This window comes from Sarcophilus harrisii, chromosome 6 (assembly GCF_902635505.1).
Source record: "Sarcophilus harrisii chromosome 6, mSarHar1.11, whole genome shotgun sequence".
In the NCBI taxonomy this organism is placed as follows: domain Eukaryota; kingdom Metazoa; phylum Chordata; class Mammalia; order Dasyuromorphia; family Dasyuridae; genus Sarcophilus; species Sarcophilus harrisii.
This window is the reverse complement of record NC_045431.1, coordinates 117,889,520-117,904,196: the sequence shown is the minus strand read 5'-3', so window position 1 is coordinate 117,904,196 and position 14,677 is coordinate 117,889,520. Positions and strand designations below refer to the sequence as shown.

The window sequence follows — 14,677 nt, the reverse complement described above, 5'->3', positions numbered from 1 at the left end:
CTGATGACATCACAGTAATGCTTTATAAATCCCAATTCCTACATGTCATCAGGTACTGTGCCTCTTATTTCACAAGGCATAGACTTAGAGCTAGATGGGATCTAAGAGCCCAATTTTACAGATGAAGAAACTGAGATCCAGAGAGGATCCTGGTTAAGGCTGCACAGCTGGTCAGCCAAAGCGGGATTCAGATCTGGGTCTTTCTCACTCCCAAGTCAATTCATTATCCCTTTGTACCAGACTCTAGGAAAGGCACCTGCCAATCCTTAATTATTCATCTTCTCCTGTGGGGCCAACTGTTGATGTGGCAAAAAGACTCATCCCAAAGCCCTGTGCCACTATACTAATCTGAATATAGAATAGATCAGAAGATCAGCAAAGATGTGAGTACCTTAGTGGCCCAGGTCCACCAGAGGCACTAAGAAAGGGCTTGGAAGGTGTTTACCAACTAGAATCTTGTTCCTGAACATCTCCAGCATCCTGCAAGAGGCTCTTCCTAGCATGGATCCTGGAGAAAGCCATCCGGGTAACCACTTTCCCTTAAGTGACAGTGTTCACTCCTCCTGGCTCTTTTTCTTGCACTCCTAATAATGCAGCTGAATAGCAGGAAGCCCAATTTAGCTCCTATTTCTGGGCCAGTGTTTCTAGTCTGCTTTATATAATCTGTCTGCGGGCAACCTTGCCATGGGAAAGAGGCCAGTACCCTGTCCTAGTTGAGGTTCAGATAGTAGGATCTAAAGTTAAATAAAAGGGACCTTGAAGATAATCTAGTCCAAGGGTTCTTAACAATTCTTTGCCAGATTGGTGAAACCTATCCACCATTTCTTAGTACTATGTTTACATTTAAATATAAAATAAAACACATAAGATTGCAAAGGAAGCTAAAGATTGGTAAAAATAAAGTTACAAAATTTTCCCCATCCAAGTTCATAGGCCCTTTCCCCTAACATTTTAACCCTAAGAATCAACTGCCTTGCCTTTCTGAGGTGACAGCGTGGTGAAAAATAGTTCAGAAACTAAAGCTTGGATTTAGATTGGGGTAAGTATGGAAAAAAGTGAGAGATCCAGGCTCCCTAGTGACTCATTTAGTGTACTTAATAATTATTAGGTACTTAATAAATGTTGAATAGAATGAACACATTTCTGAGGATCTTTTATGGGAAGGAACAGGGAAGCTCAGATTTTCACAGAGTGGGGACTGTTTTTTTTATTTTAAGGAAAAGACTGGCAAGGAACCAACATGTTTAAAATGTATGTGTGTATAAATATTTATTTTAAATGTAAGGTCAAGTACTTTAGTCCATTTAAGAGAACTTTTAAATGTTAATGACAGAATTTCTCAAACTTTTGCCAAGTGATTTCTTAACTATTTAAACTAGAACTCAGTGGAAACCTTCTGGAACAGCTTTTTTTTAAATAGTGTATTGTGAAACCTGTATGGGAAGATGCATAATGAATAACGATAAGTAAATGATAAATTTGACATCAGTAGGAGAAGAAATAATTCCTGTCTTTGAAATTTAGGACTGAATCCAAATGTTGATTTTGAGGTTTAGGAATTTGTAAAAACAAGAAATTAAGAGCTGTTTGTTTTTATTACACAAGGATTCACTGTGGGGTTCTACTTCAATAGCCACAGTAGAAAAATAAGTATTTCTAAATTCACATTGTAAATTTAGGGAAGAAGTGAAGGTTAAACTTGATATTAAACAAATTCAGTTGATGCAACTTTAAAGAAACACATGCTGCAACAAGTGTACCTGTACATAAATACCAAATGCATTGTAGAATTATAAATTAAAACCTGGAAGGTCATCTAATCCGACCCTCTAATTTTATATGTTAGGAAACTTATATGAAAGTTTAAAAAGTTTAAAAGTTTCCTAAATTCACATGGGAAGTACAATCCACAGATAAGACTTGAACTTGGGTCTTTGGATACCCAAATGTCCTTTCCATTCCTACCTTGCTAACAACTGAATTACTTTCTCTAAATTGGTTTTAGAAGCCAGTTTCAATTAATGTTCAAAGTGTAAAAAGGAACAATTTAACAACTTCTGCCCCCAAAACAAATCTCTACAATGCTGTGGGAGGGTCTATGCTATGCTATTATCAGGATTTAGGTTGCTCTGAATGAGTTAAGATCCTTGCTCTGGCATATTCATGGATCTCTGGGTTTTGTTGCGCTAAAACTCCATGAATGAGTAAGAAGGTAGGGGAGTAGGAGATGGTAATGCCTATTGCCTTACTATGATAGAATGGTCTGTAAGGATAGAGTGGTCTGTAAGGAGGAGAAAGAACAGATGCATAATTAGAAATGTTTGATCCATTTCCTTTCACAGCAAGTGGTTGGACATATGAATTGGGTCATTCTTTGGGACAACAGGTGGAAAATAAGTAAAGAGAGCTTCAAAAGTCCTCATGGCAGAGAGAGATGGGAAATCATAGATTGAATCATGATCAGTAAAGGGAGAAAAATCAATCTTCAAAGACATTTAATATTTAAGGGATTTTCCCACTTGAGCCCTGATTATAAATTGTTGGGTTTTTTCTTCAGATGCCTCTAATGTAGAGGTATTTCTTGGCTCTTAGGCTATGCCAGCAAAGTATGAGTTGTGGCAAATCCTATGAAGCTGGAAAGACTTGATAGATGTATCAAATGATGAGTATTGCCCCCTCTTTTTTGTTGTTGTTTTATTTTATTGGCATTCTTTCCTCTTAAAAAAAAAATCATCACTGTCAGTTTCCAACTTCTCCCTTCCTGTCCCCCGCCCCACATTGTTCCCTTGGAACAAATGAATATAGTCTAACAAAAGCAAATCAACAGATCAACTTTGTTAACTACTTTACTTTTTTTCTATTTCTGTCATAATGTCAGAGAAATGGAATCATAAGTAACTTGAAAAAAAGACAGCCTTGGAGATTTGAGTACTATACTATAGTCTTCTCACTTGAGATTTTACTTGGAGTCCAATTACAAGTATAAGTTGGCTTGAGGAACTAACTGAAATTATTGTGTCTTTCCTCTCTATTTATTCTTTTCATTTCTTTTGACTTCCCCAATAAGAAAATGATTGATTTGAAGTGATGGGGTGTTTAGTCTGTGAAATGATCATTGGACTGGTTCAAAAACAGGAAAACAAAGGCTGAAAGCAATTTCAGAATTATGGCTGATCTCTTGAGACTCATTTGTTATAGCTTGTGTTGCATGGTAAGATTTAGTAGCTGGATGACCTTCTGCAGGTTCTAAACCTTAATCTCAGTTCCTCATTAGTGCATTAGAATATTTCATTAGAAGATCCTCAAGGTCTCTTTTCCATTCCCAGTCTGTGATTTTATGATCTTGTGATCTCCTTTACCTGCCATACTTGCTGAATACCTGTATTTCAAAAGCATCATCATTGTCATCACCCATGAAACATTTCAGTGAGAAATGACACAGTATAAGAGAGATAAGAATGAAGGTGTGTTGGACTGTAGCCCTTTTGGAAATGGAGTTCTATAGGAAGAGGAGGGAGATAGGTCTAGAGCTAGAAAGAATCATCTAGTCTAACCTTCTTATTTTATGGCTGAGGAAACTATGGTGTAGAGAGATAAAATGATTTGACTAAAGTTACTCATGCAGGTATCAAGTGCCAGAGTTTGAATCAGAATTCTCTTAACTCCAAATCATTGTACCATGTGATATTGAAATTTCAGTAGGTGAAAGGAAATTAGAGGCAGCCAGGTATCAGTGGATAGAGTACTGGATTTGGAGTCAGGACAGGAGTTGCATCTTGACTGTGGCCCTGGGCAAGCCTCTATTTGCTTCAGTTTCTTTATGTGTAAAATAGGTATAAGAGCAGGTTCCACCCAAGGTATCAAATGAAGATCAAATGAGTTAACTTATGTAGCTCCTTTTTTCAAACCTTAATAATATGCTATGTAATGCTAGCTCTTATTAAGGAAATCCATTCTGAGATGCCTTTATGACCAAAAAAGAAAACTCTTGGTTTGCTATGTGTTTGTGTATGTTATCCCATAAGAATCAGTGGCATTTGGTGAATATATCATGTGAGAAGAGATCAAGCATTAGATGATTATCCTAGGAACAGGTCAGGAAACTCTTCCTGACTTTTCTAGTGAAGTCATTTTGTCAGTTTAGAATAGAGTGGGCATGAAAATGATGCTATAAAATAAAATTAACCAAGTGCACCTGACTATTTTGTTCCTGAGGCCTGTCATCACTTTATAACTAGCTTTTGTAGAATCCTGTGTCACATATAAATATTCTGCGACCTTCAAGACTTAAAGAAGGTTTCCATACATTTAACCTTTTACCAATATATAAGGCTCAGACCATATTGTTACTCATAGAATTTGAATTCAAGGAGAGATAGGTGACAAATTAATTATATTGGGAATGGGAGCTTGTAATCACCTCTCACAGGAGAGCAAAACTGCCCAAGTACAAAGTGTGCTGATGCTAGTTTTTTTTTTTCTTTTTTGGTGGTTATTCTTGTTTTTGGCACAATCCGAGATCACCTCACTGTGAAATGACTCAAAGAAGCCTTTCACCCAGTTTCACCTGTTCTCTTGAAGAGCAGGTTTTCTTGGCAGGAAGAGAGTTTGTTTCTTCATCTAGAAACTTTTGTATATCATTTTGTTTGTATAACAATAAATCCTTCCCTCCCCAGAGAAATTACCTTGCTAGGTGTTTTTAATATGGATACAATGAACTTTCATAACTCCAAGTGCTTTGGAAACCACTCTTTTTTAACCTCTTGTTTTCCCTTTATCCCACTTTTAACATATTTGCAAAGACAGGTTTGCCCATAATGTGCTCTATTCAGATTGCCTACATTTTAGGAGTCTGACTGTTTCTGACAGTGACTTTCTTTCTTTTTTTTTTAATATTTTTTTCTTTTTTTATTATAGCTTTTTATTTACAAGATATATGCATGGGTAATTTTTCAGCACTGATAATTGCAAAACCTTTTGTTCCAACTTTTCCCCTCCTTTCCCCCACCCCCTCCCCCAGATGGCAGGTTGACCAATACATGTTAAATATGTTAAAGTATAAATTAAATATAATATATGTATACAAATACCATACAGTTATTTTGCTGTACAAAAAGAATCGGGCTCTGAAATAGTGTACAATTAGCCTGTGAAGGAAACCAAAAATGCAGGAGGACTAAAATAGAAGGATTGGGAATTCTGTGTAGTGGTTCATAGTCATCTCCCAGAGTTCTTTTGTTGGGTGTAGCTGGTTCAATTCATTACTGCTCTATTGGAGCTGTTTGGTCCATCTCATTGTTGAAGAGGCCTGTGCAGAACTATATAATGATCTTCTGGTCCTGCTCATTTCACTCAGCATCAGTTCATGTAAGTCTCTCCAGGCCTCCCTAAAATCATTCTGCTGGTCACTTCCTATAGAACAATAATATTCCATAATACTCATATGCCACAATTTATTCAGCCATTCTCCAGTTGATGGGCATCCACTCAGTTTCCAGTTTCTAGCCACTACAAAAAGGGCTGCCACAAACGTTCTTGCACATACAGGTCCCTTTTCCTTCTTTAGTATCTCTTTGGGATATAAGCCCAATAGCAACTTGTTGGATCAAAGTTGGAACTGTGTTATACACAGTTTGATAACTTTTTGAGCATAGTTCCAAACTACTCTCCAGAATGGTTGGATTCGTTCACAACTCCACCAACAATGCATCAATGTCCCAGTTTTCCCACATCCCCTCCAGCATTCCGCATTATCTTTCCCTGTCATTCTGACAGGTATGTAGTGGTATCTCAGAGTCTGACAGTGACTTTCTAACAGTGAAGGTAAATGCTAAGGCTTAACTGAACAATTTTGCTCTGGAGCACTCATTTTCAATCTTTTGAGTCAGTGGAGTATGGCATTGAGGGAATAAAATTTGCCTTCATTTATATCTTCAAAAATACTCTTCTAAATTAGCATAAAGGCTGCTATTGCTTTGCATAGAGATATTGTGAAAACTGTCATGAAAATAAAGTTCTTAACTTGGGGTCCACAGGTAGATTAATTCTAAGGAATCTGTGAACTTTTTTTCCCAAGTTAGTTGATTTCCTTTGTAGTCTAATGTATTTTATATTACTCATTTAAAAGCTTTATTCTGAGAAAGGTTCCATAGGTTTCTCCAGGTGGTAGAAGGAGTCCAGGACACAAACAAGGATAAGAACTATTATAAGTTTGATTGTGAGCATTAGGGCGAGGCAACAGGTTCTAGACCCCAGTCTTACTTTTGTGACCACAAAAAAGTCATATAATTTGCCTAATCCCCAGTTGCCTTGTCTGTACAATGGAATAATAATATTTGCAGAATCTCTCTCACTGGATTATTGTGAAGATCAAATATATGTAATGCACATTACAAACTTTAAAGGGCTCTATAAATGTTAGTAATTATTGTTATTATCAGTGATATGAAGATAGACTTCACTGACTAGCTTAAAGTTGGACATAGGTAGCTATAGCAATTGTTATTACCATATTCTCTTAATTTTCACTTCTAAAATTTTTAATCTCTTATCTTCCTTATCTTTAAAAATAAGTAAATAAATAGAAATTTTTATGGTGCAGCATTTTTTCCCTTCATTCTCCCTTCCCCTACTTCCTGGAAAAAGTAAGTGGGGAGAGAGAGAGACAGACAAACAGACAGACAGAGACAGAGAAGGGTTTAACAGTGTGGAAGACTTGCTGCCTCCTGCCCTATTACCCACTTTTGTTAACATGGCTGTCTTTTCTGTTTCCATCAGACCATGAAAAATAACCTCTGGCTTTGGTTATTGATAGAATGTATCTTTCAGTCTCTTTACTTGCATGATTCATTTTGAAATTGCATAAGAAGTCCTTCTAACACGGAAGCTCTCTTGGAGTCAGGTCCTCTTGACCTCATCATCTTTTGGTTCAGAGGTTGTTATTCTTTTTTGTTTCTATTTGTTTATATTCTAGTAAAGTTCATGAACTCTTTCTTTTAAAATGTTAATGCATTGAAATAAAATATGTATGATTCCAAAATCCGATTACATTGAAATAGAGTTTATAAAAGTACTTAAAAAATTTTTAGGTTATAAACCTAGATCTACTCCTATTGAGGATTCTTTAGAATTGATCCAATTCCAGATGTAAGAGAGCATAAGATAAACCTTAATAGAGAAAGATAGAAGAGCCTTTCACAAAAGTCAAGTCCTCTTTGAAAACCTCAGTTGTGATATGGAACTGAACCTGGGTCCTAGAATGCTTAGGCCATGAAGCACAAATAGTTGTCATGAACCTTTAAGTTTTAGACATGGGGTCATATTAATGAAATGTGTGAAATAGCCCCAGTGAATTTGGAGAGATTCAACCTTCTTGGCTGGCAAAAGATGGATTTTTTCCTATACACAAGTCTGGAGGGTTTGAAATCTGTATCAGAGGAAGTATGTATCCTAGTAGAAAGAACACTAACTAGACAGTCTTCAGATGTTTCATTTCTTGGAAACTCCATCTCTTCATAGTAAAATGAGGGGGATTGAAATAAATGATCATCTTTTCTAGTTCTAAATACCATGTTTCTATATATAACAGGTCTTAATGAATAAAGAAGGTAAAGAAAGATGGCCCATCGGTTTTTAAAATGTTTTTTTCAATTAACAGGCATTTATTCCCCAACTACCCACCTCATCATAGACTTTAAGAACAGTGTAATTATGGGCAAAAACTGAACTTAGCTCATAGGATCATAGATTTAAGATATGAAAGGACTCTAGAGTTCAGCTGACTCCATCCCCCCATCCAAACTTATTTGGAGTGTCCAAAATCCCAGAAGTAGAAGTGATAGAGGCATAATTTAAACTCAACTTCTCCGATTACATAGCTAGTATGCTTTCCCCACTGTTACACACTGCCTATACGTATAATCTACATTGTCAGCAAGCTTTGTAATGCTGTAATGTAATATAATGTAATATCTTCAATTTGAAAACTTGATTTAAAAGAAAAAATGTGAAGAAGTAAGAAGATAGGAAAGCCAGATTACTGCAAAAATCAGAAAAGGTTATTCTGTCTCTTACAATAAATGGCTTAAGTATCACATTCTTTAAGCATTTGAAATAGTCTTTATCCTCAAGTGAGAAGAAAGTTTTAAAAGGATGTCTACATAACCTTTAAACACAAATATTTAAACTAAATCAAATGCACCCTGTTGAAATAAAACTAAGCAAAATTTTAAAGTTGGGATGATTTAAATTTATTATATTCTTACTATAGACACTGAAATCCTCTCCATATATTCTTAACATGTAAAAGCTAAGAGAGATCTTAGAAGTTACCCAGGCTAACTTTCTCCCTTTACAAATGAGGAAAAGGACATAGATGAAACTTAATAGTTCTTTGTTTGACTTTATGTCAAGTATTCACAAAAACTGGGTTTCTCTTGAAAAGCTTCATTTTGCTGTCCAAAAAATTTGGTAGGGACTTCAGAAGTCATTTTGTTTAACTTTCTCCTTTTTTGAGGGGAAGGAAAAGGCGAATTTTATAATAATTTATAATAATTATAATTATAATTTTATAATAAACCATAGTACTAAACACTTAACAAATATTATTTCGTTTGATCTTATGAGATAGATGCTATTATTGTCCCCATCTTATAGATGAGGAAATTAAAGCAGAAGTCAAGTATCTTGACCAGGGTCATACAGGTAGTCAATGTCTGAAACTGCATTTGTCCTCAAGTTTTCTGACTAGAAGGATTAAGTAGCCTTTCCAAGATTATACAGATTACAAACAAGATTAGGATTTGAATTCAAGTCTTTTGACTCCAGATCCATGTTGTTGTTTTTTTCCACTTCACTTATTGTAGGATGGATTTACAACCCTTCTCACACTCCAGTCTGAGTTGAACCTTGTTGGGGCAGCTAGATGATGCAGTGGATAGAGTGTGAGCCCTGGTGTCAGGAGGACTTGACCAGCCTCAAATCCAGATTTGACATTAGATATGCTAGCTGTGTGAACCTGGGCAAGTTACTTAACCCTGCTTGTTCTGCCAAAAAACACAAATGTTGAACCTTGTGGCTCATTCTACAAGAGTTGAAGGTCAGGCAATGTGACAGCTGCAAGGTACACATTCTTGACTTAGGATGCATCATTTGATGTTGGGGACAAGTAGAGAGAGAGAGACTAGTACATTATTTCCACTATGTTCAGAAATTTTTAATCTTGTCATGGAATAGACTCACTCCTTTATGATCCTCAGAGCTCACATCGATGTAGTGCTTTAAGGATTGTACAACTCTCCATATATATAAAATCTCATTTAATCTTCACAACAGCCTTGGAAGGTAGGTACTATTTTCATCCCCTGTGTTACAAATGAGGATGCTGAAGCTCAGGGGAATTAGATGATTGGCCAACAAGGATGAATGTCAAAGTGATTTGAACCCTGATCCTCCTAACTTTAAAGCAAGTCTGCTTACTACTTCCCCATCCTGCTGCCCTACTGAATTGTGCCTATGGAACAGCATGTCTATCACTCGCTGGCCTTTCCTGGCAAGGCTAATATTAGTTCATGGAAGTAAGCAAAGTCCCTCTCTTTAAGATTGTTTCCAGCATCTTTTTAGGATTGGGTTCTGTTGATCCACTTAATTAGTGAACCCCAGTTTGACTTCACTCTTCATAACTGAAACACTTTTAACTTCTGGGTCTTTCAATAATTTTAATTAATAAAGAAAAATTTTAATTTCTTTCCATGAAGTAAACATCTTTGAACAGCACACTTAGGGCACTTCTTTTTGGGGATTTTTTTCTCTATCTTTCTTCCCCCAACCATCCATCTTCTCTTCTGTCTTTTTTACTAGGGGACTGATGGTGCAAGAAGATCTGCAATACTTGACAGTGATGAGCCATTGTCGTTTTTCTATGATGATGTAACAACACTGTATGAGACCTTCCAGAGGGGTATACAGGTGTCAAGTAAGCAGTTATGTTGAATTTGTGTAACAAATCCATGTGGTCATGAAGCTTTTATGATTTATAGAAAATTGATCCTGGTCTCTTTCTTTTTCTTTCTTTCTTTCTTTTTTTTTTTTTTAATTTATAGCTTTTTATTTACAAGACATATGCATGGGTAATTTTTCAGCATTGACATTTGCAAAACTTTTTGTTCCAATTTTTCCCCTCTTTCCCCCACCCCTTCTCCCAAATGGCAGGTAGAAATAATATATGTTAAATATAAATAAAGTATATATTAAATACAATATATGTATACATGTCCTTACAGTTGTTTTTGCTGCACAAAAGAATCGGACTTTGAAATAGTGTACAATTAGCTTGTGAAGGAAATCAAAAATGCAGGCAGACAAAAATAGAGGGATTGGGAATTCTATGTACTGGTTCACACTCATCTCCCAGAGTTCTTTCGCTGGGTGTAGCTGGTTCAGTTCATTACTGCTCTATTGGAACTGATTTGGTTCATCTCATTGTTGAAGAGGGTCACATCTATCAGAATTGATCATTATATAGTATTATTGTTGAAGTATATAATGATCTCTTAGTCCTGCTCATTTCACTCAGCATCAGTTCATGTAAGTCTCTCCAGGTCTTTCTGAAATCATCCTGCTGGTCATTTCTTACAAAACAATAATATTCCATAACATTCATATACCACAATTTATTCAGCCATTCTCCAATTGATGGGCATCCACTCAGTTTCCAATTTCTGGCCACTACAAAGAGGGCCACCACAAATATTCGTGCACATACAGGTCCCTTTCTCTTCTTTAAGATCTCTTTGGGGTATAAGCCCAGTGGTAACACTGCTGGATCAAAGAGTATTGCACAGTTTGATAACTTTTTGAGCATAAGTTCCAAATCGCTCTCCACAATGGCTGGATGTATTCACAATTCCACCAACAATGTATCAGTGTCCCAGTTTTCCCACATCCCCTCCAACATTCTGTATTATCTTTCCCTGTCATTCTAGCCAATCTGACAGGCGTGTAGTGGTATCTCAGAGTAGTCTTAATTTGCATTTTTCTAATTAATAATGGCTGGTCTCTCTTTCATTTGCTCACCCCATTTACTCTGCTTGGGCAGTGGGAGGACACTGTGGCAGATGACATTGTGATAGTGATGCTGCTGTAATGGAATTTTATAACTCACTTTTAGAGAAATCCCTTGACCAGTAAGGTCATATTTTACTTTGTTATCCCTTCTATTATTTAATAAAATTAGTAACACATGTAAAGCAATTTGCAAATCTCAAAGCATTGTATTAATATTAATTATTATTATTTGTGATTGTTCTTTTTCCTTCATATTTGAAGAGGATGAATGACATTATGATGTTGTGATCGAAGTACAGTGTGTCCAGTACTAGCTGGCCAGTCCAATACAAGCTCAGAAGGCACTATCACGTATCAGGCACATTTGAGAGAGAGAGATATTATTATTATAATTATAAAATATTATTATTTAATTTTTCCCTCCCCCGAATATAGTCTGGAAGGGCAGAATCCATTTTACCTCTGAATCTCATCCTGTGTTTTTATATAAAGAAACCTAAGTAGATTTTTAAATTTTTTATAAGGTTTCTTGGAGCTCCAGCATCTCTTTCCCATCTTGTTCCTCCAACAGAGAGAAAGTCTTTCCATAAAAGGAGGAAGAACACTGAAAAATAGTAATGCATGTATATTGCTTATAAAACACTTTTCTCTACAATAACTCTGTGACATGTAAAAGTACTATTCCCATTTTACAGTGCTGATACTTGAAGCTTTGTAGGGGATTAACTGAGGTTCCCACCACAGCTAATAAGTATTGCAGCTGGGATTCAAACTCAAGTCTCCAATCTCCAGATTCAGGACTCTTTCTACCATATTGTGAACCAATATAGATAGCCCAGTGGAAAGGAAGACTGCAGAAAATATTCTCCCCACCAAGAGATGTTGTTTTTGTCTTTCTTTTCTCTTTTCTAAACTTTCAAATTTCTAAATTTATCACAGATAATCTTTTGGTAGCAAGTCAAGTTGTTCACAATCTATTTTGATGCTCCTGAGCATCTTGAAATCTGAACAGGGTAAAATATAAGCAGTGAATATTTTTCATTTTTTCTTAAAATGTCGTCCTTTATATCTCCAAATCAAAAAACAAGGTTACAAATAACTTTAGAAATTATGGAATTTCTACATTTCTATTTCAAATATTTTTAAGAAAAAAAGAACAGTATAACTTGGATCTTTTACTTTATTGGAAAAGTTTTGTTACTTTTTGGGGACTTAGGATTCAGGAGTTAAATTTTGGGATCTAACAAAAACCTGAGTTCAAAGAATATCACTAGGATGTGAAAATGAAATTTTTATCTCCATATTTATTTATGGAGTTAGCATATAAATAGCTCCATCACTGAAGAAAGTGAATTTCCAAATATTCAAAGTACCACACTGCCGCAGGCCCACTCTAAAGAAAACCTTTAAGATGATTTTTTACCAGGATGTAGGACTCTCTGAAAATATAAATAAAGGGCACCAGACTGGGGTCTAAGCAATGTGTATTCTAGCCATTTGTTTCAGTTTTTTTACCTGCAGAGTAAAGACACCTAACTCTAGACTGGATTGGAGTATTGAGATACAATTGAAACTCAATTGTGTGTGCTAAATGGAAAAGAACAGAAGTATAGATAGCCATGTTTTCTTGTAGCTAACTTTGTTTCCTAGTTGTGTTTTTCATAAGCTAACAAAAAATAAATTTTTTTCTTAATAGTATTTTACTTTTCTAATTACATATAAAAAATAGTTTTCAACATTTAATTTTTGTAAGATTTTTATTTCCAAATATTTTTTCTCTCCTTCCCCTACCTCCCCCCTCCCCAAGATAGCAAGCAATCTAATAGAAGGTATGCATATATAATTATTTTAACTATATTTATATATTTGTCATATTGTGAAAGAAAAATCAGAATAAAAGGGGGGAAACCATGAGAAAGAAAAAGAAAAAAAAAAAGGTGAAAATAATGTCTCAATTCTCATTCAGCCTCTATAGTTCTTCTGGATACGAATGGCAATTTTCATCCCAAGTCTGTTGGAATCATTTTGAATCACTGTATTGCTGTAAAGATCTAAATCTATTATAGTGGATCATCACATAATCTTGGTGTTATTTTGTGCCATGGTCTCCTGATTCTGCTCAATTCATTCAGCATCAGTTCATATAAGTCTTTCCACACTTTCCTGAAATCAGCCTGTTCATCATTTCTTACAGAATAATATTTCATTACAATCATATATCATAACTTATTCAGCAATTCTCCAGTTGATCTACTGAATGTCCAATCTTGAAAATTAATTTACTCAGGGAAGCCCATGATATTGGGTTGTTGTTTTTGTTTTTGGTATTTTGATAATAGCCTTTTATTTTCAAAATACATGCAAAAATAGTTTTCAAAGTTCTTTCTGTGGGCATAGTTGGTTCAGTTCATCACTGCTCCATTGGAAATGATTTGGTTGATCTCGTTGCTGAGGATGGCCAGGTCCATCAGAACTGGTCATCATATAGTATTGTTGTTGAAGTATATAATGATCTCCTGATCCAGGTCTCTTGATTGGCAATCTAGGAGATTTTATTGCTAGTATGCAATTAAGGCTTCATAGATGTTCTGGGATGCAATATAGTTGGCTAAATAGAAATGCACAATACCGTCCATGTACTGTCCATTACTGACAGATGTCTATGGAATGTTTTTATAACACAGGGCTCGAAATCATAGGCTCATTGGGGCATGTTTCCAGCTGATAAAGACTTCATTATGATTGTCATCTAGGCCAATTCCCTTAGTCAGTCAACAAGTATTTATTAAACATGTACTATATATCAGAAACTGTGCTAAGTACTGGGAACACAGAGAAGGACAAAAAAGAGTGAGTGCCTGCTCTTAAAAACAAACTAAGACCTAAGAGTCATAGTGATTTACCCAAATTGCAAAAATCCCTTATGGACAGTTTTTGGTTAACTAACTGAATGTGGAGCACAAATAGATCAAACTTCAGTGTTGCCTACTTCTGCAATGACTTGTTCAATCATTAGTTAATATTTGCAAGAGGATGGATACAAATGAATTTTTTTAGTCTTAAGTGACAAAGTCACCACCATTCCAAAATCAAGGAAAAATGGTTTTTGAATTCTCTATATTATCATTCCCTTCCTTAGTTTGAATTTGTCATGAATTTACTGCTTGCCAAACACGTCTAGTCCTCAAAGACAACTTAACTTAAATATTTTTCTTTTCTTACCAAAGCTAGAAAACATGACTCAAGAAATCTAAGATCTCCTTACCTTTGCCTCTGAGGGCCCACCTTCATTTCCTTAGCCTTATTTCTTGTTTTTCTCCCTTCTGTGACCAAGACTTACCACTTCCTGTTAAAGTCCTAAACTCTTGACCAACAGAATTTGCCACTAAGACTTTTTTTTTTGTCTTAAAGCTTTTATGAGCTTGAACAAATCATAAAACTAAAGTATGTAAGGTAATCTCTTATCTTTTCTGAATTTGGACTAAAACACAGAATGAACATGACAAAACTAAGCAGAGCTTGGGAATGATTTATCAGTTATTTGTTATTTCCTTCAAACAATAATGAAGCCCAGACCTAAACCAGACTGCTAAGTAATAATGTAAATCTAATG

At 35.5% G+C, this 14,677-nt stretch overlaps 1 protein-coding gene across 3 annotated transcripts in view; it reads left to right on the top strand.

Moving 5' to 3' along the window:
• ACSL1 (acyl-CoA synthetase long chain family member 1) overlaps window positions 1–14,677 on the top strand; it is a 91,896-nt gene that overhangs the window by 37,405 nt on the left and 39,814 nt on the right. For all 3 annotated transcript variants that reach the window (XM_031942125.1, XM_031942123.1, XM_031942124.1), the window contains exon 3: window positions 9,859–9,973. In XM_031942125.1, the coding sequence (XP_031797985.1) occupies window positions 9,859–9,973 (115 nt within the window). The remainder of the gene's footprint in view (window positions 1–9,858; window positions 9,974–14,677) is intronic.